The 22,778-nt window shown below is 44.1% G+C and overlaps 1 protein-coding gene across 5 annotated transcripts in view; it reads left to right on the top strand.

Annotated features, from left to right (window-relative positions):
- The window catches only part of Phf20 (PHD finger protein 20), a 103,228-nt gene that overhangs the window by 67,737 nt on the left and 12,713 nt on the right, over positions 1-22,778 (top strand). For all 5 annotated transcript variants that reach the window (XM_050150781.1, XM_050150785.1, XM_050150780.1 and 2 more), the window contains 8 exons: positions 2,704-2,817; positions 3,703-3,891; positions 5,315-5,494; positions 13,896-14,174; positions 17,860-17,958; positions 18,499-18,663; positions 19,380-19,558; positions 21,671-21,770. In XM_050150781.1, the coding sequence (XP_050006738.1) occupies positions 2,704-2,817; positions 3,703-3,891; positions 5,315-5,494; positions 13,896-14,174; positions 17,860-17,958; positions 18,499-18,663; positions 19,380-19,558; positions 21,671-21,770 (1,305 nt within the window). The remainder of the gene's footprint in view (positions 1-2,703; positions 2,818-3,702; positions 3,892-5,314; positions 5,495-13,895; positions 14,175-17,859; positions 17,959-18,498; positions 18,664-19,379; positions 19,559-21,670; positions 21,771-22,778) is intronic.

Raw genomic sequence — 22,778 nt, 5'->3', positions numbered from 1 at the left:
TTGAGAGTGGTACTAGCTATATACTGTCCTTAGAAAGATTGAGATGGTGCCCTGTGCGTCTGTGTTCAAGGATGAAGAGTGAGTTGGAACCATCTAGAGGTTTGAACCATCCCGGGTAGTACACCACGTTCAGATAGGGAGTGAGAGGCAGGCTCCCCTCCCCCCTTCAGGGATTGAACCCAATGTTTGCTCACACAAATGCTACATCTAGAGACCCCAAAGCAGACATTCTGTTGAAAGTTGGAGAAGGGCAGTTATGCAGGAAGAAAGAAGAGATAGAAAATGGGACTTGTCTGCAGCTCAGTTTAGCTCTTCCTGCTGCGGTTTGGAGTCTTTGGAGTATGTACTGGCATATCTGTATCCCAGGTCACAGACTTCTCCTGGAGCCATCCAAGATTTCAGTCTACCCTTCATTCATTTCTTGCTTTTTTAAGTGTGTGGTTGCATACCAGCTAGAACACATTTTAGAGAGGGGCATTCCCAACTTTCCCATTACTGGACTGAGGCGTTTGTAAGAACAGGCTGCACTTGTGCCCAAGTACTCCCTGGTCAGTATCTGTGGAGACCTTGGGCTCATGGCTGTTAACAAGCTTCCTAGATGAGGTAGGTGTTCTGGGGAAGTTAGGGGAACACTTGAGTTCTCTATAGGTCCGTGTTTGTATGTGGTATCAAAAGGAAGAAGGCTTGTCTGATGCTGTGTACATAGTTCAGCAACCCTTAAGAAATCAAGTAGCCTGCGTTCATTGACGTGGTGGAGTCTTGAGCTCCCCAGATTACACAGATCTGATTGGGAGCAGACTCTGAGCTGTGTGGAATGGACTGGTTTGTGTTGATGTTTAGCTTAGATTCAACCTTGGATCCAAGTTTCCGCCACTTGGAATAGAATAATGTTGATATGTTGGGAAGATTGAATATAACAAGAATGGGGGCTGCCTCCTCAGAGCTGGGTGCTGCCTCTCTTCTGCCGCACCGAAGCTGCTGACCTTATCTGAGTCTTTTCTCTTTTTCCTCCCATTTGCTTTCTATCCTCCTTTTCCTGTCCATAGTTCTCTATCTTCTTTTGCCCCTCCTCAGATTCTTTAGTCCTGCTTTCTTGCCAGGCTCCCTAATCTTTCTTCCGACTCTTTGGATTTTCATCTTTCAGATTTGAGGAGAGTGTCTTATGCTTTAAGCTTAAAAATAGAAAATGAAGCACCTCCAGGGACTTAGTGTCTACCCTGCTGGGTTAGTGCTCTACAGCCATGTCTGGGGCACTGAGATTTGTGTTGGTTTTCATTTAGATCTTCAAAACAATACAAAACAGAACAAAAACACTGAGTAGCAGGTAGACAATGAAAACAGTAATCAAGTCCTAACCCTGACACAGATTTTAAGAGTGAACTTGCATAGGTGGGTTTTCTAAGTACTGGGTAGGTCAGGATTTGTTTAGTTTTAGTTCTTTTCTGTCTTTGGACTGGGCAGTAGGTTTTGAAAAGATTTGATGCTCAAAATGCTTGTGAGTCAGGCACTGGTGGTACAAGCCTGTAATCCCAGCACTTGAGAAGTGGGGGTCATTTTTAGCTACATACGGAGTTCAAGGCCAGTGGTTCTCAACCTTGGTAATGCTGTGACCCTTTAATATAGTTCCTCATGTTGTGTTGACCCCCAACCATAAAGTTATTTTCATTACTACTTTATAATTTTGTTACTGTTACAATTGTAATGTAAATGTTTTTGGAGCTAAAGGTTTGTCAAAGGGATTTCAACCCATAGGTTGAGAACCACCAATCTAGACTTTGTGAGCTCCTGTTTTCCTGCAGTACCCTTTCACAATACTGCAGGAGCCTTAAATGGTAGTGACTGTAACCCCAGGAGGTAGAGGCAAGAGGATCAGGAATTTCAAGTTATCCTCCGCTATATATCTGTTTGAGGCCAGCCTCTGAGGTACTACACTGTAATTTTTTTTCCTTTCCTCCAAATAAAACAAGACAACAGGAGCATGTGCAGTAGTAGTACATGCTTGCAATCCCATCTACTCCAGAGACTGAGGCAGGAGGCTTACAAATTCCAGGCTACCCTCAGCAACTTAGTAAGACACCATCCCTCTCCTGTCCCCTGCCAAGACTTTTATATTGCCTACAAACCTTTGTATTATTTATTTATTTATTTGGTTTTTCAGGACAGGGTTTCTCTGTGTTGCTTTGTTGCCTGCCCTGAACTAGCTTGTAGACCAGGCTGGCCTCGAATTTACAGAGATCCTCCTGCCTCTTCCTCCCAAGTGCTAGGATTAAAGGCATGTGCCACCACCTCCCGGCGAACCTTTATGTTTTTAAGAGGTCATGTTGGAATGTGGTGTTTTAAAGAGGTTTTAGAAGTGCTAGAGCCTAGGCAAGACCACAAAAAGAAACTGAGGAAGTCAATCTGCAGAGTGTGTCAAATCTTCCCAAGGAAACAGTTTGTCACTCAGTTAGTTAGTTGTCTTGTCTTTTTCCTTAAAGTAGGAATGTTTATTTTCAGAGTTTAATAATGTATCTTTTTTAAAGTTTTGAGGCAGGGTCTTACTGTATCTTAATATCTATAAGGATATCTTTCTCCTCTCTCTCTATATATATAAAGTGTGTGTGTGTGTGTGTGTGTAAACACACAAAATATTGTTTTATTTGTAAAAAGATGCAGTTAGGCACTAAGAGTTATATATTTTTGTGTGCTTTGTATATATTACAGCGGTAGATTCAAACTCTCAAACTTTGCAACCAATAACATTGGAATTGAGAAGACGGAAAATATCAAAAGGAAGTGACATCCCATTAAAACGTCCCCGACTTGACAAAAATTCATGTGAGTCTCCAATTTATGTATATGTGCCTAGAATTTGATAAGTTATTTGGGTCAACCTCTGTGTTCTGTCTGTCAGTCCTGTTTCTTATGAGTGCTCATGACTGTCCTTAAGCTAATGTGAGTGGAATGTGCTTGTGTCAGTAGGTTTTTGCTGGAAGCAACGTGATCTGTATTTGTGTTGGACTCAGTGATAGCATATCTGCCTTCTTAAAGTGTATTTGATTGGGATTCCTTTTGAGATATTATATGACCTAGTAAGGATGAACTTCATGTGGTGAGAAAAATTTTAGCCAGGCATGGTGGCATGTGCCTTCAACTCTAGCACTAGGAAGGCAGAGGGAGGCTGATCTCTGTGAGTTTGAGGAGAGCTGAGGCTACATAGAGAGTCTTGGACTGAAAAACAAGCAGAACATTAGAAATACTATATGTATGCATATATATAATGTTTACTAGAAATACTATATGTATGCATATATATATATAATGTTTACTAGAAAACAAACGTGTTGTCTTCAAAAAGGATTGTGATGGCTTTTAAATACGGTTCTCGCAGCCCTTACTTTGGGAGTCAGCATACAGTCTTTTACACTGGAAACTCCAAAATAGAGCCATGGTCAAGATTAGGACGTGCCTCTGCACATCTCTTCAGTCTGAATTCTTGACATTTGGCTGTAAGCTCTCCAGCTCAGACTAGGAATTCTTAACAAAGTAAAGTAACTTCCTAGCGGAGTTTTTAGTTTTGCTATAAGCTAGGAGAGGCTATCAGTCTGGCATTCCAGAAGTCTCTGTAGAAAAGCCCTTGTAGAATTGAGCGGTCAGAATCTGCCTTAGTGGAAGTCTTCTTTCCTGTTGGTTTCTGAGTACAACTCTCTGAATGGTTTACAGCCCAGGAACAGTCCAAAAACCGCTCCGAAAACAGTGACAAAGACTTGTCCAGGAGACGGTCCTCCAGGCTGTCTACTAATGGGACCCATGAGACCCTAGATTCCGACTCGGTTGTACCTGATCTGGTTCATACGGTTGATACGAATCCTCTACAAGACAAGGCATCCAGTGCCAAGGAATCTGCTGAAGGTAAGTCAGTGTCTGTTTAGTATTTAGCCTGCCTGGTGCCTGTCTACTAAAAACCAGTCTAGATTTTTCTGTATAGGTTTCTTTTTCTTTTCTTTTCTTTTCTTTTCTTTTCTTTTCTTTTCTTTTCTTTTCTTTTCTTTTCTTTTCTTTTCTTTTCTTTTCTTTTCTTTTCTTTTCTTTTCTTTTCTCTTCTTTATTTTTTTTCTTTAAAGTTTTGTTTATTTATTATGTATACAATATTCTGCCTGCATGTATGCCTGCAGGTCAGAAGAGGGCACCATATCTCATTTCATATGGTTGTGAGCCACCATACGGTTGCTGGGAATTGAGCCCAGGACCTCTGGAAGAGCAGCCAGCACTCTTAAACCTCTGAGCCACTGTATAGGCTTCTGTGTTAGGCTGTATTGGAGTTATTTTTTTTTTTTAATTAATGTGTATAGGGCTGAAGGGATGGCTCAGTGATGCTGCTCTTGCAGAAAAACCATGTTAAATTCCTAACACCCAAGTTTTGCGACCCATAGACACCTGTAACTTCTGTTCTGATGTGGCCTCTGCAGACACTGCATGCATGTGGTGCACAGATAGATATACTTGCAGGCAAAACACACATACACAGCTGGGCATGGTTGTATAACTTTTAATCTCAACTTTGGGGAGGCAGAGGCAAGCAGATCTTTATGAATTCCAGGCCAGCCAAGGCTACAAACAAACAAACCCCCACCAAAACCCATAAATAGAAAATAAATGGAATCTAATAATAATAACTCTTTTAAAAAAGTGTGTGTGTGTGTATAGGTATGTGTGCCACAGCAGTATGAGCCATCTCTCCAGTCCCAGGTTAGACTGTGTTAAAATCCAAATATTTTGGTGGTGTATTGTTCTTCCCAGAGGGTTCAGATGCTTTTGTGGTTGTTTTTGCTTGTTATTCTGTGCTGCATGTCAGGCTGGAGGCACATGGCTTGGGGAGCCCTGCTTCTATGCCTTTTCTGATACTGCCTTGCTGTGTGCATTTTCGCTGACTTTCTTTCACTTTAACCAAATTCTTTTAAGCACTTATAGCCCTGGCTGTATGGGTGGAAGGCCTTTTCTTTTTTTAAATTTTTTAAAAAATTACATTTCACTTACTTGTTTGTGTGTGTGTGTGTGTGTGTTTGTGTGCGCGCGCACATATGCCACAGTATGTGTGATCAAAAGATAACTTGTGGAACTCTGTTCTCTTTGTCGTGTGGGTACTGGGGACTGGCTGCAGATTATCTGGCTTGGAAGCATCTTGTTGGCCCTCCTTTTTTGTTTTGAGATGGGGTCTCTTTATGTAGCATTATGGCTTGGAACCCTGTATAGATCAGGTGAGCCTCAGACTCTTTATTTCTTGATTGTATACATACGTATTTCCTAAGCACTCTTTAATTATTTCTTCCTCTAGGTCAATTGAAATCTCCATTGGAGACTGGCCAGGTCTCATCTGTATTAACTTGCCACTCCTTTGGGGATGGACTGGGGGCTGCAGACTTGGAGTTGAACTGCAAGTCAATGGGAGAAAACACTATGAAAACAGAACCACTCTCTCCTCTTGCTGAGGCACAGGAGGTTTCGACTGTTGAAGGTATTTGTTTAGAATTAACGTAACCATGCTTTATGTGTATACTTGCACTTTTACTTCAACTGTAAGGTGTTTGCTTATTGAGACAGGGTTTCTTTGTGTAACAGCTATAGCTGTCCTGGAACTTGCTCTGTAGACTAGGCTGACCTTGAATTCACAGAGATCTGCCTCTAGAATACTTGTACTTAAGGTGTGTGCTGCTACACCTGTATTTTTTTTTTAAAAAAACCTTATTCTAAATTGTCTTATTTGTGAATGTTATGCATATAACATGGAGCAAAGAACAGATTCGTGTGGTTTCTAGATCAGTAGCTGTGATCCATGTAGTCTTGGTGTTTGTCTGTCTGTTATAAAGTGAAGAGAGGCTGAAGAGATGGCTCAGCCGTTAAAGCTAGGCTCACATCCAAAAATATAAAGTGAACAGAAAGGTATTTGTCAGTGGAGTATTAGAAACTAACAAATGTTGTGCTTTTAAGTTAAGTAGGTTTTTATGCTTTTTGTTTTTTTGTTGGAGGCAAAGCCTCACTCTGTAGCCCAAGGTGGCTTAGAACTCACTGTGTAGCCCAGGCTATCCCCAAACTCATGGCAGTTCTTGTGTCTCAGCCTCTGAGTGCTGGAATTGTAGGCATAAGCCACCTGGTTCTGTTTTCTTGAGTAGAAAGTCTTAGCTATATTATCATTTTCTCCAAGTGGGCTTATTTGTTTTATGCTATCTTAGGTCTTTCTATCTAACAGAATGGCTAATCAAAATGTGGACTACAGAAACCCTTAAAGTACTGAGAATAGACTGTTTGCAGCATGTGTAGAGGAGCTGAACTCAGAACTCCCTCTCTGACCCCTCCCTATATGCCAGAGTTCTGGCTGTTCATTTTACACAGATGAATGGCCATATTGATCTTAGTGTTCTTAACTGCCCCTGGGAGGGAGGTGGCATTTAGTTAGGGTTGGAGGAAGGGTCTTAGAAGGTAGGCAACAGGTAGGCATTTGAGGATGGGGGCCCATGAGACTATCATGTGTGTGCCTTTTGACTTCCTAAAGTAGGTTAAGGCCTAACAAGGAAGTTGCTGTCAGTCTGAGGCCATTTGCATTGAGGAATTTGATGGTGTTCTTTACTTTCAAGTTAAGTCTAACTTTACAGTAGACAGAGGAGCCTGGTAAGTTGCAAGAAGATGCAGCTCATCCAAAGCTGTCTGTACCTATAGATTTCCAGTGTGGTCCCGAATCCTGCCCTTCTGACATGGCCCAGTCCCATCTGATGTGTTGCTGGGTGCTCTGGACACAGTAAGAAGAGAGCAAAATTACTGCCTGGAGAGACTTTGTGCAGTGTGGGGTGTGGGGCCATCTGTTTCCAGGCCCTTGTCCCATTCATGTGTCCACTCTGAATGAGGGGCAGCAGGCTGTAGATGATTAGGACTTGGGGATGGGTAGCCTTTGGAATTCTGTAGCTAAAGGGGAGAAATACTTGTCCTAGAAGCAAAGAGGTGTTCCTGGGGTTTGTTTTGGAACAAGGGCTCTGTGGGAAATACAGATGATACAGAAAGATTGCCGGGAAAAAGGCTGTTAAAGACTCATACGCCAGGAATGTGTTATATAAGTGAACAGGAAATTGGCTGAGTTGTCAGCAAAACGGCCACAGGGAGCAGGGGTGACTGAGGCAGCACAGTTACTGGGAAGTGACTGTTCTCCAGGCTGCTGCCACAGATTTGGTCTTCCTAAACCTAGATGGAGAGTCATGACTGTGAGACTCCTAGGCAGCAGTTGGAGCTGGCATAAACAACATGTCAGGTTCAGAGAAGGATGGCAGCTGGGCCTCCCAAAGCCCAGCCCAGGCAGCTGGGGCAACACTGCCACCTTATGGAATAGATGTTGAGTGTGTATGTGTGTAGAAATTTATATTCTGTGGGAAAGCCAGGAAATGTTCACTGGGACCAGATGAATGGAGGTCTGGGGCCAACTTTGTGAGCCACTTCTCTTTTCTTTTATGTGGGTTTGGGAAGCAGAATCACATGGCAGGTTTATGCAGCAAGCACCTTTACTCCCTAAGCTCCTGTTGACCCTAGATATTTCTCCTGAGCATACACATACATATGTGTAAACATACATGTATGGTTTATCTTTTTTCTTAGTGCTAAGGACTGAACCACAGATTCACCCCTATTGAGTACACACTCTGCTACTGAGCTACACACTTGGTCATGCTTTCTTTTCTTCTATGGTATTAGATTGAACCCAGGGCTTTGTACAAGTCAAGCCAGGGTTATACCACTGAGTGACACCCTCAGCCCTGTGTATATTTTTAAGTCTAATTTGTAATTATCTCAGACCCATGAAAATTTTGTAAATACAGTACAAAAAAGAGAAGCATGGTGGCTCACACATGTAATCTCAGCATCTGGGAGGCTGAGGCTGGAGGGTTACTGTGAGTTTGAGGCACCCTGGGCTACCCAGTGAGTTCAAGGTCATCCTGGGTAGGTTCAAGGCCAGTTTGGTGCACGGAGTGAAATCCTGTCTCAACAACAGTTAGACAGAATTTCTGTAACTGTCTTACAAAGCAACACCTGGTAGGATAGGAGGTGGTTCAGACCCTAAAGGAGCACTGCTATAGTTTCTGAACTGGTGGGTTCTTCTCCCCTCGCCTGCTCGTGTGTGTGTGTGTGTGTGTGTGTGTGTGTGTGTGTGTGTGTGTGTGTGTGTGTGTATGTGTGTGCGTTTGTGTGTGTGTGTGTTCAAGCTTCCCTGTGTAGCCCTAACCAGCTGTAAACTCACCATCCCCCAGCTTTCTTTGTCTGCCAGGTACTGGGATTGATTACAAGCAGCTGCCACCACACCCAAGTTAGTGAGTGTTTCATCTGGTTTTCATTTTTCCTGTGTCCATGGTTTTGAAGTTGATACAAAAAGGACAGGACCCCTTTATAATTTTGTTGTGGTTGGTTTTTAATTTTTGGAGACAGGGTTTCTCTGTGTAACACTTCTAGCTCTCCTGGAACTCTGTAGTCCAGACTAACCTGCAACTCACAGAGGTCTGCCTGCCTCTTCCTCCTGGGATTAAAGGCATGTGTCACCACACCCAACCCTAATTAATTAATTCTGAGGCAGGGTCCCTTGTATCCTAGATTGGCCTGGAACTTGGCTGTGAGGATATCTTCAGCCCTGATCCTTCTATCTCCACTTGCACTAAGCTCAGTGTGTTCAGTGATGAGGTGCAGCATGTAATCATTGGGCCAGCAGTAGATGACATGTGCTCCCTGCCAGAGGGGGCATGTAGGGGATCCCTTCCTACATGCTGAGTGAGCTATGTCTGGATGGAAATGAAGACTTGAGTGAACTAGAGATGAATGGCAGGGAGAGAAGGCACACCTGGGGCCAGGTGATATTGGCTGAGGTAGGAACTGAGGCTTGCTGAAGAACAATGACTTTAGAAGACAAAATAGTGGTAAGGACCCAGAATTAGGCCAGTCTGAGTGTCATCCACCTAGCTTTTGAGATATTGGCAATGGGCATACCAAAAGAGATTAAAGTAGGTTTAGCATTTTTATTAATTTTGTGTGTGTGTATGTGTGTGGGTGTGTTTGCCTGAATCTGTCTGTGCTTCACAATTGTTCCTTGTGTTTGTGGTGGCCAGAAAGAGAGCTTGAGAGTTCCTGGAAAAGGAGTTACAGACTGTCATGAGCTACCACCTGGATACTGAGAATCAAACCCAGATCCTATGGAAGAAAGTAACCAGAGCTCTTAACTGCTGAGCCTTTGCTCCAGCCCCTAAAATTGACTTTTACACTGAACAGAATTTAAGGACTGGAGTGGGGTACGGTTCTATCATACATGAAACTTGGGGTTCAACCCCCTAGTCCTGCAGCAGTAAAATAAAACAATAAAAATGCTCACCTATTTAAAAGCTTTTTCAGAAGTATGAGATCTGTTTGTTATAGTAGGAAAAGTATAAATCATTGCCCAGGTATGTGTGATTTATAGCAATACTAGCCTCCAAGGAGCTGAATGCTGCCAATAGCCAGAAAGCCCTGATTCTCTCCCCAGAGGACACAGATGAAAACAAAACCTGGCCAAACCGTTGCTTGCTCTGCATGCAGGAAGGAGTCCAGATGGCCCTGGCTCTTGGAGACCACGTGCGTGCATATGTCAGTATACATACACATATACTAATTTCTCTGTTACAGGACTATAGGAATAAGAAGGCTGCTGATCCCACTCTGTATTCTCTATTACAGTGTGATAGGATTACTCCAAACACAGAGACTTGGAACATTTTTATTTTCTCTTATTTGATGTGGCTGACTCAGCTGGGGGTTGTCCAGGACTGAGCTCTCATCTGAAAACTTTCAGGGGAGGAGCCCAGTCTTCAGCTACTTGAAGATGGTGACTGAAGGCCTTGGCATTTTCCTGGCACTTCCGGGTCCTCTGTGCAATGGCCTCTGGGAAGTGGCTCAGAACATGGCCTGTGTTTTTAAGCCAACGGAGAAGTCTGTCTGCCAGGAAGCTAGTGTTACAACCTCACTAGCAGGAGATGCTACTGCCTTTGCCATATTCTGTTAGAAATGATTCACGGGTGCTGCTCAAATTGAGGGATGGGATGGAGGAGTACACAGGGACATGAAGACCACTAGGCTTGTTGGAAGCCCAACTGCCTGAACAACAGTGGCTGAAGATTTCTAGTGTTCAGATCATCCATCTTTTGATATAGTACGTACTCTGCCTTGTTAGCGTCACCATCCTTGAAAAGAGCTCTTAGTTTGGCTGGCTGGGGACTTTGTCCTAGTGACATCTGGCAGTGTCTTTTCCATACGGAGTTTCCTTGCCTACCTAAGCCTGTGTGATCTTGGCACTGTTATCCCTCAGAGGCACCCAGGTGCTAGGCTTGCTTCTCTTGGCAGTGCAGCTGTCTCACCTTCTACTCAAATACAGAGAAGAATCGGGGCTTTTGATTTGAGGGAAATTTTTTCCTGCTGAACTGACTTTGTTGTCTATTGAGAGAGGCCACTTGTTGGTTCCCAGGTGCTCAGTCCTAAAATAGTCACATAGAAACTATATTATTTAAATCACTGCTTGGCCCATTAGCTCTAGTTTCTTATTGGCAAACTCTTACATCTTAATTTAACTCATTTCTAGAAATCTGTGTATTGCCACGAGGCTGTGGCTTACCAGGTAAAGTTCCGGTGGTATCTGTTTCCTGTGGGGCGACATGGCTTCTCTCTGACTCTGCCTCCTTTCTCCCAGCATTCAATTTAGTTTTCCCCACCTACCTCTATTCCCTGTGCAGGCCCAAGACAGTTTCATTATTAACCAATGGTATTCACAGCATACAGAGGGAAATCCCACATCAGTTGTCTTTTCAAAAGGTTGCTGTAGTGGCAGGCTGTCAGGTCCCATGTGTCCCTAGTTAGCCTATAGTCAGACCACACCTCTCTTGGAATCTGTTCATAAATAAGGAGATAGTAATTAGGACATTGGTAGGCTCTAAAGATGGAATTGAACTGTTTCAGGAAATACTGCATATAGAATGATTGGTTAATGTTGGCCTAAAGGCAGTTGTTGGGAGGGTTTCCCGTAGCTACTGGATTGTTCTTTCATTGACTTGGGTATAGACCCAAGAATATATGAGTTTGCACAGTGAGGATTACAAAATTCTTGCTGGGCATATTGCTGCAGGCCTATAATCCCAGCATTTACAATGTGGAGGCAGGAAGTCTAGAGTTTGTATGTAGCTTCGCCTACATAGCAAGAACTTATCCCCCCCAAAACAACCAAAATTGATGAAAAAATGTTACTAAGGCCTTAGACTAAAACAATCAGGTGGAGTTCACTAAGCAATTATAATTTACTGTGTAGGTTTTTTTTTTTTCCTGGCTGGTTTTATATCAGTTTGACATAGCTAAAGTTATATGAAAGGAGGAAACCTCAAAAAAAAAAAATGCCTCTATAACATCAGGCTGTATGTAAGCCTGTAGGGCATTTTATTAATTAGTGATTGAAGAGGAAGCATTCATCCCATTGTGGTTGGTGCCATCCCTAGGCTGATGGTTCTGGGTTCTATAAGTAAATAGGCTAAGCAGCCATAGTGGGCAAACTAATAAGCCCCACTCCTCCATGACCTCTGCATCAGCTCCTACCTCCAGGTTCCTGCCTTATTTGAGTTCCTGCCCTGACTTCCTTTGATGATGATCAGTGATATGGAAGTGTAATCCAAATAACCTTTTCCTCCCCAAGTTGCTTTTTGGTCATAGTGTTTTATCGCAGCAGTAGAAACTCTAATTAAAACAAGTTTAATAAAACTGGGGAAAGTTGGGGTGTACTTTGACTTATGGTTTTATGTTTTGATGTTTTAAAAAAGATAGTTTATTGGAAGTCAAATATTGGGGACACAGAGGTCCTTGCACCCGTAGATCACTAGGGAAACTGGGAATATTAAACACCTTAGGACCTCTCCTCAATGGAGGAGATCAAACACCTATTTTCCAGCTCAGAAGGCTGAGAGTGGATTTTGTTAAGGACCTGATGACCTTTTAGCTATCCTCACCAACCTTTTGCTATAGAGGCAGACGTCACCTAAATCCCCCAGAATGTTTATCCCAGACTCTCCCTCCCGAGACCTTTATATTTAATGGAGCCCAACCTTACAGGAGATGTCACATTTTATAGCCTGCTGACCTCTTTGCAATCCATCAAAGACCACACTGAATTCTAGGCCTTTTACATGTAGACCTCACCCTCATGGTCACATGTCCTTAGTAAAGAGTTTATAAGTGTTCCCTTAAGCTTTATTGTGTGCCAGGGATGGAACAATTGTTGCCTGGAAACCTTTTCCCAAATTGTATTGTGTTTTAAATATGCTGACAACAAACCACCTGGTATTAGACTCCCCGAAGTCTGATCCAGGTTGACACAATCAGTCTTCATTCTCATCTCTCTGTGGATCACTATCTGCATTGATACCTTGCAGGGTCCCCCTCAGTCAAATCCAGTGTTTCATGCATGCTAAGCAGGCATTCTACCATTGAGGTACATCCCCAGCTCTAATATGCATTAAAAAGATAAAATGTGCCAGGCAGTGGTGGTGCACACCTTTAATGCCAGCACTTGGGAGGCAGAGACAAGGGGGGTCTCTATGAGTTTAAGGCCAGCTTGGCCTACAAGAGCTAGTTCCAGGACAGCTAGGGCTGTTACACAGAGAAACTGTCTCAAAAAACAAAAACAAAAAAGATGAAATGGAGCCGGAGAGATGGCTTAACAGTTAAGAACACTCATTGCTCTTATGGAAGCCCAGGCTCCATTCCCAGTGTCAATGTGACAGTTCACAAACACCTGGAACTCCAGTTCCAGAGGATCCAACACCCTCTTCTGGCTTCTATGGGTACTAGATATGAACATGGTACACATGGTACATTATGCAGACAAAACACTCATACATATTTAAGATATGTATGTGTGTATACATACATATACGCACACATATTTTAAAACTAGGCATGGTGGCATATGCTTTTAATCCCTGTACTCAGAAGGTGAGTTTCAGGACAGTCTGGGCTACATAGAGATTTCCCCACTCCTCCCAAAAACCTTTTGCTGTCCCAGTAAAAGATGCTGCTCATGTGGGGGTAATGATTCTGCTGGATGGCCACACTAGGAGCTTTGTGGTTTATATTGGATTTCACTTTTTTAGGAGTATGTAGACAAAATTGGGGGCTTTACAAAGTAATCTGTCCCCCAGCCAGGATGTGCGAGAGGTGATTGAGGAAACAGTTTACATTTTGTTGATAATTACAATAACTGTCCCTGTCTAAATTTTAGAGACCCATGAGTGTGCTTATAGAGATGTTTTACACTGGAAAAAAATCTTCCATTTATTGATCCCTGTACATAGGTTATCTTTAACTCTTCAGCTCCTTGGAATTGATAGTATTTGTCATTTTCATGGCAAGAAACTGAGGAACCAGACTGACTTAGGCAGCTTAGGCATGTAGCTAATAAAGGGCTGCGCTGGTGTGTCTATGCAGTGGGGGTGCAGAGTGGCGCTGGGGTGCAGAGCGGCACTGGTTTGCCTGTGCAGTGGGGGTGCAGAGAGCGGTGCTGGTGTGTCTTTGCAGTGGGGGTGCAGAGCGGTGCTGGTGTGACTATGCAGTGGGGGTGCACTAGCCAGTGGTGCCCAAGGTCTGTGAAACCCTGAGGACATAAGGCTGTTTCAGATAAATGTGTCAGTCTCCTCTTTCTAAATGGAGTCAAGGTTGTTTCCTGGATGTTGGATCTCCTCTCCACACAGTGCTTTGGAGGTAGCAGTGTATTGATGTCTTGTGCAGGAATTGCTTGCCACTGCTACATTTTCTGGCTGTGCTGATGTACACTCCATAACAGCCAGCACAATCCGTGGTTCTTCACTTTTTTTTTTTTTTTACAGTTCCAAATACTTTGAGGAAAACAGATGACTTTGTGACATTGAATGTGCCAGCTGTGGACCTAGACCACAAGTTTCGATGCAAGGTTGTGGACTGTTTGAAATTTTTCCGCAAGGCTAAGCTGCTGCACTATCATATGAAGTATTTCCATGGGATAGAGAAATCACCAGAGCCAGAGGAGAGCCCGGGGAAGAGGCATGTGCAAACTCGGGGCTCTGCAGGGCCTGACAAGGCCAGCCAGGAGAGCCTGACCAGGAAGCGGGGCTCTGCCAGCTCCCCAAGTGAGTATCTTGCTTTTGTGTCCTGAAAGGACTCTGACATTTCTTAGATGGAAAACTGCCGTAGGTTGATTGGTCCCTATGAGGAGGTGGTTCTTGGGACTGTACCCATCATAGAACTGAAGCCCTCCTGGAGGAAGCAGGAAGCTCTGCTTCTCTGTGTTCATGTGACGTTGAGGGAGTTACTGTGAAGGCTGTGGTGCTCCCAGGATGGGTGGGGACCATCAAGTAAAGGAGCTCTGAGATCAGCAGAAGTTGGCCCCAGAACAGCTGAATGCTGCCCTGGTACCCCACAGATTCATGTCCTGTTCCTGCCAGGACAGACGTTGAAAAGATATAAAAGTGAGTTTGAGCCTGTCTGTTGCTGGGTGCAGGCGTGAACCCTCTAACCCCTCACGCACTTCAAGACACTTTGTAAAAGCTGCTTAGTACAGAAATCACAATGTGCTGGCACAGCCACCAATCTCCCTTCCTACCTCAGTAGAGAACCCCCCCCCCCTTTTTGAGATTTCTTGTAAAATTTAGAGAAATTGAAAATTTGCTTTGCTTTTTAGATAGAGTCTTATTTATGCCAGGCTAGCCTAAATATTGAGAATGATTTTTTTTCACCCTGAGACAGGGGTTCTTTGTAGCTTTAGAACATGTCCTGGAACTAGCTCTTGTAGACCAGGTTGATTTCGAACTCGCAGAGATTCGCCTGCCTCTGCTGCCCGAGTGCTGGGATTTAAAGGTGTGTGCCACTGCCGCCCACTTAATTTTTTTTTATAGTTTATTTTTACTTTATATGCATTGATGTTTTGCCTGCATGTTAATCTGTATGAGGGTCTTGGATCCTCTGGAACTAGAGTTGCAGAGAGTTGTGGGCTGCCATGTAGGTACTGGGAATTGAACCTGGGTCCTTTGGAAGACCATCTGAGCCATCTCTCCAGCCCATAGTTTATTATTTTTGAATAGGCACATTTTTAAAAATATGAAAAGAAACAGTGCTTTTAATGGTATATTTAGTATATCCAAAATAGTCTTGTGGCACCATGTGGTAATTTGGTCAGTGGCAAAACCATGTATATAACCACAGTGTCATAAAATTATGTTATCTGTGACATAGCAGCCTTTGGAGTTTGGACAGTGAAATTAGCTAAGGATGAATTTCTTAGAACATGTCCTGTGTAGTGGACATATGACAACCATCTTAGTGTGTGAGCAACATGAAAATCGTGACTTTTATATATTTTACCTAGAAGTTAATCTTTAAAAATTGTCCTGTTTTTTTTTTTTTTTTTTTTCTTTCTTTTTTTTTTTTTTTTTGTTTTGTTTTTGTTTTTTGTTTTCAAGACAGGGATTCTCTGTAGTTTTGGAGTCTATCTTGGAACTAGCTCTTATATAGACCAGGCTGGCCTTGAATTTACAGAGACCCGCCTTCTGCTGGGATTAAAGGCTTACGCCACCACCGCCCAGTTGTCCTGTGTTTTCTACCTAAAACACAGATCAATACAAACTAGCCTTACCTGTGAGGTGCCCAGTGCTGTGAATGGGTGGCCAATGGTATTCCATCTGTTGGCCTGTGTAGCTCTCTTTCCTTCAGCTGGCTGTACTTGCTGAGACTAAAGGCTAAGTTAGAATGAACTGCCCAAGGAAGACTAGTTGTCAACAGACCACTAGAAAGAGAGTAGCTGTATAACATACAGCATAGGGCACTCCCCATTCTAGTGGCTTTACTTCAGTCTTGTCCAAGCCTCAGCAGGGGATGGCTGTTTTTCAGAGTGGGCTTGTATGAGCTGGACTGTGTCTAGATTGAACACCAAAGCCCATGCCCTACTTTTTAAAAGCAGAGATCACCTACCTCAGGGAAAGTTGCTTATTGAGCAGGGGCTCCAGATGCTGGAGTCAGAATTGCTTCAAGCTAAACTAGATCAGCCTGTCCACTTTGCTAGGATTTATTGCCATGCTTTGGCCTGGGCCCTGCTAAAGAGACCTAAGTCGTCTTCTGGGAAGTGCTTATGGTTGTGGGTGCTCTGGAACAAAGAAGCAAAGGTCTGGTTCATTTCTTTCATCTAAACATTACTTGATACATTTAGGGTCAAACACTGGCTTTTTTGAGACTGTGTGGTGCTGACTAGCCTGGAACTTTATATACTGTGTTGATCTATAGAGATTTACAGAGATCTACCTGCCTCTGCTGGGATTCAAGGTATGCACAATTGTACCCAGCCAAACACTGAGTCTTTAGGGATATTAATACTCTTCAAGGGGAGAGAGGAAGCGTCCTTGCCACCAAATTTTCTAGCAACACAATAATGCGGATGGCAGCGGAAACTAGCACTCTGGTGCCCCAAGGTTCAGTTTAGTCTAAAGCCAAGGTTTTCCCAGGGTAGGAAAATGGCCCAGGTGGGAATGGCAATAGATAGTAAGCAGGAGCGAATTTCTTTCTCTTCCATTCCATGGTGCTCTTCCTAGGCTACACCTCTGTGTGGTAAGCTCACTGGAAAAGGCACTTACTGCCAAGCCTGATGGCAGTTTAGTCCCAGGGACTCATGTAGTAGAGAATGGGCCACCTCTACATGTATGCCAGCATTTCTCTCCCATGGTTCTACGGGCTGGGAATTCCTAGATTAAAGCATCACTAGTGTGGCTCCCGATGATGGATCTTTCCTCCGCATCCTCACATGCATCTCTAGTTAGTTCTAGAAAGACACTAGTCCCATCAGGAAGGCCCCACCCTCATGCTAGGTGCCTCCCAGAGTTTCCTTTTCCATATAACATCACATTGCAGGTGGAAACATAACAACAGAAATTTTAGGATTGGGGCAGAGTTGCTTGTCAAGCATGCAGAAAGTCCTGTGGTCAGTCCCCAGCACTGCCAGAAAAATAACCAATTTTAGGGATGAGGGATCAAGAGAGCACATAATTGAGGTATATCAATGTAGCTTAACTGTCACTTTCTTTTATACAGTGGAAAGGAGGCATGACAAAACCCTTTTGAGTTCAAATGTGTCCACCTTTGTGACACTGCAGCTTGTCATTGCTCTCTGCAGACATGCTGGCCTCATTCATAGCTGCCCTGTGATGCCTGTGACTAAGGGCACCTTAGCAGATTGGACAACTGCTAGATGCTGCAAAGTAGTGGAAGTTTACAGAGATACTGGGGACACAGTGTCTACTTATGTAGCAAGGGCAAATTGAAGGGAGAAGTCTATGATACCGGGGAGGTGGGGGGTAATGTTGAGAATTAGATCTGTGTCTATTTGCATTTCCCATTTTGGGAACAGTTCATGTCCCAGGACTTCTATTAGATAGATTGTAGTTTATATCTCTATCTCTATATCTATACACACACACACACACACACACAAGGTTTTTTTTTTTTTTTTCTATTCCTGACAAAGTTTCACAGTGTAGCCTTGCTGGCCTTGAACTTTATTATTATTATTTTTTTTATTTTTATTGTTATTTGAGAGACAGTCTCACCCTGGCTGGCCTGGAACTTGCTCTGTAGACGAGTTGGTGTGAACTCATGAGATCCACCTGCCTGTATCTCCCAGGGGCAGAAAGGGACCTTCCCAGACAGGACCATGTCAGAGACTGTGTTATTTTTTTGTCTTGCGCATACTTGATTACTAAGAAAAGAACAAGATCTCAGAACTGAAATAAAATATTAAAGTAACAACTCTTGAATGTGTGTTAATTCTAGCTGCAAAAGAGAAAGAAAGGAATAAAGAGAAGAAATTCAAAGAGCTTGTGAGAGTGAAACCAAAGAAGAAAAAGAAAAAGAAAAAGAAAACCAAGCCTGGTAATTTTCCCTGAATGGTTTCCCTGCTTAGGAATAACCAGCAGGCCTTTTCTAGGGCTTTGTGGGCTCGGCATAGGCCCTGGAAGAGGGTGTGGGTTGATGCTGAACACTAAGCCAAGTCAGCTCACTCACTAACATAGCTCAGGTTGCTCTCAGACTGAATTCTTCAGCTCCAGCCTCCCAGGCACTGAGATTACAGCTGGGCATGATCTTCGTGGTTTGTTTCATAACTGTTAAACACCCAATTCTCAAGAAAAGCTTCAGTTCTTGAAAAGTGCGTTTCAATTCCAACAACAGTGTTTGAAAAAAAAATCTCTGTTCAACCTTGGGAGCTAAAGAGGTGCCTTGTTTTATTCTCAGTGCCCCTTTTGGCTTACAAAAGCCATTTTACCAGAAAAGAAGGAAGGGCAGGGTGAGAAGGAAGTGACTGCCCGTCACCCAGGCCTTTGAGCTCTTTGGACTGCAGGCTGCTATTGGGTTGCTTCTGGGATGTGGGTGGTGTCTGGGGTTGCTCATTTGTACCTGATGCTGTTCTTGTAGAATGTCCTTGCAGTGAAGACATCAGCGACACCTCCCAGGAACCTTCTCCACCCAAAGCATTTGCTGTTGCCAGGTGTGGGTCCTCACACAAGCCTGGGGTCCATATGAGCCCACAACTCCATGGTTCAGATAATGGAAACCAGAAAGGGAAACTGAAAGCATGTGGTAAGAGCCCACTCTCAGCTGAACACCTGTTAGGAAGTGTGCGGTCCATAACCAGTGGGTGTGCTGTGGAGGAAGGACTCGGTGACCATAAGTAGTCGGGCACCGGGATCTAACCTTATCCCTGCAGTTGGTCCTGCCTCTCTCCCTGTGGTGTGCAGAACTCTAAAGGTGGCTGTGGATAGAGATGGCTATATGCTTGGTCCTGGCTGCCTAGGGGCAGCTAGGGAGCATTTTAGAGTCCTTAGGGCAGTGGTGTGTGTGGTTCACAAGAAGTCACTCTTCTGATAGTGAGCTCAGGGATTTTGGGAGCCTCTTCGTGGTCCCTTAGTGAAATGAGGACATATAGTTCAGTCCTTGGCAGGCAGCATGTTCCAGTAAGAAGCCCTGCCTGGGGCTGGAGAGATGGCTCAGTGGTTAAGAGCATTGCCTGCTCTTCTAAAGGTCCTGAGTTCAATTCCCAGCAACCACATGGTGGCTCACAACTATCTGTAATGAGATCTGGTGCCCTCTTCTGGCCTGCAGGCATATACACATATATAGAATACTGTATACATAATGAATAAATACATATTTAAAAAAAAAAAAAGCCCTGCCTGAGAGCAGTGTCCTGTTGCCAGGCTGTGGAAGTCCCTGAAGGAGGGGCGGAGACAGTGTGGTATGCAGAAGCATTATCTGTGAGTTTAGAGCATTAACTATTGGCCTCCCTTTCCTTCCAGAGGAGGATAATTTGAGTGAGTCCTCTTCTGAGAGCTTTCTTTGGACTGATGAGGAATATGGTCAAGATGTCGATGTCACCACCAACCCCGATGAGGAGCTTGATGGGGACGACCGCTATGATTTTGAGGTGGTTCGTTGCATCTGTGAAGTCCAAGAGGAAAATGACTTCATGATACAGGCAAGTAGAGCTCCTAGAACACAGGCCAGAGGAAGATAAACTGATCTCCCGAGAGAATGTAAGGCCAGCAGCGATAGTGAGGTGTGTCAGCAGCCTCCAGTGTGCACTGCTCACAGCAGCAGACCAAGTTTGCCTTTTGATTCAGCTTTCTGAGAATTGTAGGCTGCTGTAAATAGAATGAGAGAGCAGTCACTGAGGCTAAAGGGGACGGCCTGGCCTGTCGTCCCACAGTGAGGGGTGACAATTCAGTTTCTTTATGGACTCCTCTTCTCTTTGACATAAATCTCCCTTGTGGCCTAAAGAAGTGGAGTCTGGGTTTATAAAATATCTGTTTCTGTCTGCTACTTGGTGTTATGGGGGAGAGGATGGTGTGTATCTGTCTGTGTTGGTGGCAGTAGGTGTTCCCAACGAAAGGACTGGCAGCCCACCATGCATTAATACTCTGCATTGGCTAATATCCATTAGGAATAATAGGTCCAGCTTCTTGGTTTGCTTTCTTTGTTTTTATGTACATGGCATCAAATTTTGAAATTGACTTGATTTAGTGTATGTAGTTGAATTTATGTGTTTTATCCTTTTAGTTGACTTTTTTTTAAATTTATTATGTATACAATATTCTGTCTATGTGTATGTCTGTAGGCCAGAAGAGGGCACCAGACCTCATTACAGATGGTTGTGAGCCACCATGTGGTTGCTGGGAATTGAACTCAGAACCTTTGGAAGAGCAGGCAATGCTCTTAACCACTGAGCCATCTCTCCAGCCCTTAGTTGACTTTTTTTAGGTGGAGTCTGTCTTAGCTATTTTCTGTTGCTATTATAGACTATCCTGACAAATGCAACTTAAGGGAGAAATTACTGTGGTCCATAGCTATGGAGGGGTAGATGGACACAGCATGGCATGGTGCAGGAGCTCATCATAGTGCATCAGCTGTCAGAAGAGTGGAACTAGTTAATACCTGCATGCTGCATGCTTAGTTTCTCTATTCTTACAAAGTTTAGCATCCCTTGCCTAGGGAAATGATGCCACCTATAGTAAGAGGGTCTTCCACTCAACCTACTCAAGATAATCTTAAATAAACAGATCCACAAATTAACCTGATCTAGACAATCCCTTGTTGAGAGACTCCTCACAGGTGATTCTAGATTAAAGCAGATGAAATTAACCACTGTCTCATCCTGGTCCCATTTGTCCTTGAGCTTTCTGTCTCTGCTCCCTAAATACTGAGGTTACAGTCACATGCTACCACGTGTCTCTGCTTCCTAAGTGTAGACTTTTGTGGTTTCTTCTAGAGCTTCAGAGATTTTAAGAACCTTATGCATCCCCAGCACTCGGGAGGCAGAGACAGGCAGATCTCTGTTGAATTTGAGGCCAGCCTGGACTACAGAGCAAGTTCCAGGACAGGCTCCAAAGCTACAGAAAAATTCTGTCTCTAAAAACCAAAGAGAGAGAGAGAGAGAGGAGAAAGAGAGAGACAGAGAAACCTTATACATGTTTTAGCTAGGTGGCAATGGCTTGTACTTTTAATCCCAGCACTCAGGTTGCAGAGGCAGGTGGATCTCAGTTTGAGGCCAGTCTGGTCTACAAAGCAAGTTCCAGAACAGCCAGGGCTACACAGAGAAAACCTGTGAAAGAATTTAAAAAAAAAAAAAAAAAACCCTTATGTCTGTTTTATCCTTTTGCAGTTTGTTTTGGTGTGAAATGGGGCTGTGGCTTCCCCGTTGACTGGCAGTAGAAGCTGAGAAGGGAAGTGACAATAGTCAGTCTGGAGTCAGTACTATCCAGTTAATGTAAATTTTGGTTCTGAGACAGATTCTAAAGTATCCAGGCTGGCTTTGGTCTCACAGTGTAACTGAGGCTCACCTTGTGTTCCACCACACCTCACATCTAAGTGTTCTTCATGTGTTGTGGCCTCTACCAGAGCCGATAGCCTCAGGGGTCCTTCAAATATGGCTCTTAGGACTGAAGAACGCAGGACTCTTTAGTCTACCCTGTTCACTTATGTGTAAGCCTCCATGTGGTCAGTGGTGGGCAGGAGTCAGTAGGGAGTGCTCCCTGCCGTTTTCTCTCACCCTCCTGCCTTCTAAGTTGTGTTGCTTCTTTACTTTTCCCAGTGTGAAGAATGCCAGTGCTGGCAGCACGGGGTCTGCATGGGATTACTGGAAGAAAATGTGCCCGAGAAATACACCTGCTATGTCTGCCAAGACCCTCCAGGTAGAGATTTCTGGAGCCGGGGTGCCAGCAGTATGTATGTAACTTCCTCTTAGCTCAGCAGCTAGTGACACCCTGACCGTATTCTTGATGAATTTCTTTGTGGATGGCTAGGTGACTCTCCTCAGCATTTTGGAAGCCCCCCTGGTGGCCAGCTCTCCAACCCAGCAGTGAGGGAATGTGTATGAAGGTGTTTACTTACCCAGCAGCAGGCTTGACCTTGATCTAGAACATTTCTTGGAATGTGGTGAAAACCATGCATGGTATTGTGAATGATGAGCACAAAGCGGGGCAGCAGTCTAGGACTTCCCCAGGTCTGTGTGAGACTGTCCACAGTGTTGTCTGCTCCGTGAATTGGCTCATCGTTCTTGCTCAGGGCCTTGCTGGTTTCTTGTCCCAGTTTCAACAGTGAAGCACTTCTTTCCCTGAGAAATCTGAGGATGGGTGTGCGGCTCTGCTCTTGGCATTTCAGAGATGTTGGAGGGTACACCTGCCCTCTAGTGCATCACGGCCCCTGGAAGGGCCACAGCATGGTTGTATACAGCTTTTCACCACTCCAAGCAGTGTCTTGCTCAGTATCTCATCAGGATCAGCTGGTTTTGTGGTTTCCAGGGGTTGTCCATGGCTCTTGGCTGTCCTTTCCACCACACCCAGCCTGTTGTAGGGTTTTCTAGTGACTGAAGAGTGACTGAGTTTCTTTGGAAAGTGCTGTCTCCTGAGCTTTTGGAGCAGGAAGTACTGCTGAGTCCCTGAGCTGTTTTCTCCTAAGGAGGCTTGTAATAAGCAAGACCCCTGGAGTCATCCAGGCCATGTTACATAGCATATGGGAAACATCTGTCTAGCTAGGGGCAGCTGGTACTGTTGGAAAGGGGCTTGGAACCTCTCGTTCATTAGATAAGTCCATTTGGAACCCTTTGCTAGGCTCTGGAACTGCAGCCATCAATGAGTTGGTTCCTTGTTTTCTGACTCTTAATAGGATTGGGAACAGAAAACCAAAGTTGAAACAAATTA

Source organism: Alexandromys fortis, unplaced genomic scaffold, assembly GCF_014885135.2.
Source record: "Alexandromys fortis isolate MF-2015 unplaced genomic scaffold, M_Fortis_MF-2015_v1.1 scaffold_27, whole genome shotgun sequence".
Taxonomy (NCBI): Eukaryota; Metazoa; Chordata; class Mammalia; order Rodentia; family Cricetidae; genus Alexandromys; species Alexandromys fortis.
Note: the sequence above shows the minus strand (reverse complement) of the source record. Positions and strands in the feature narration are given on the sequence as shown.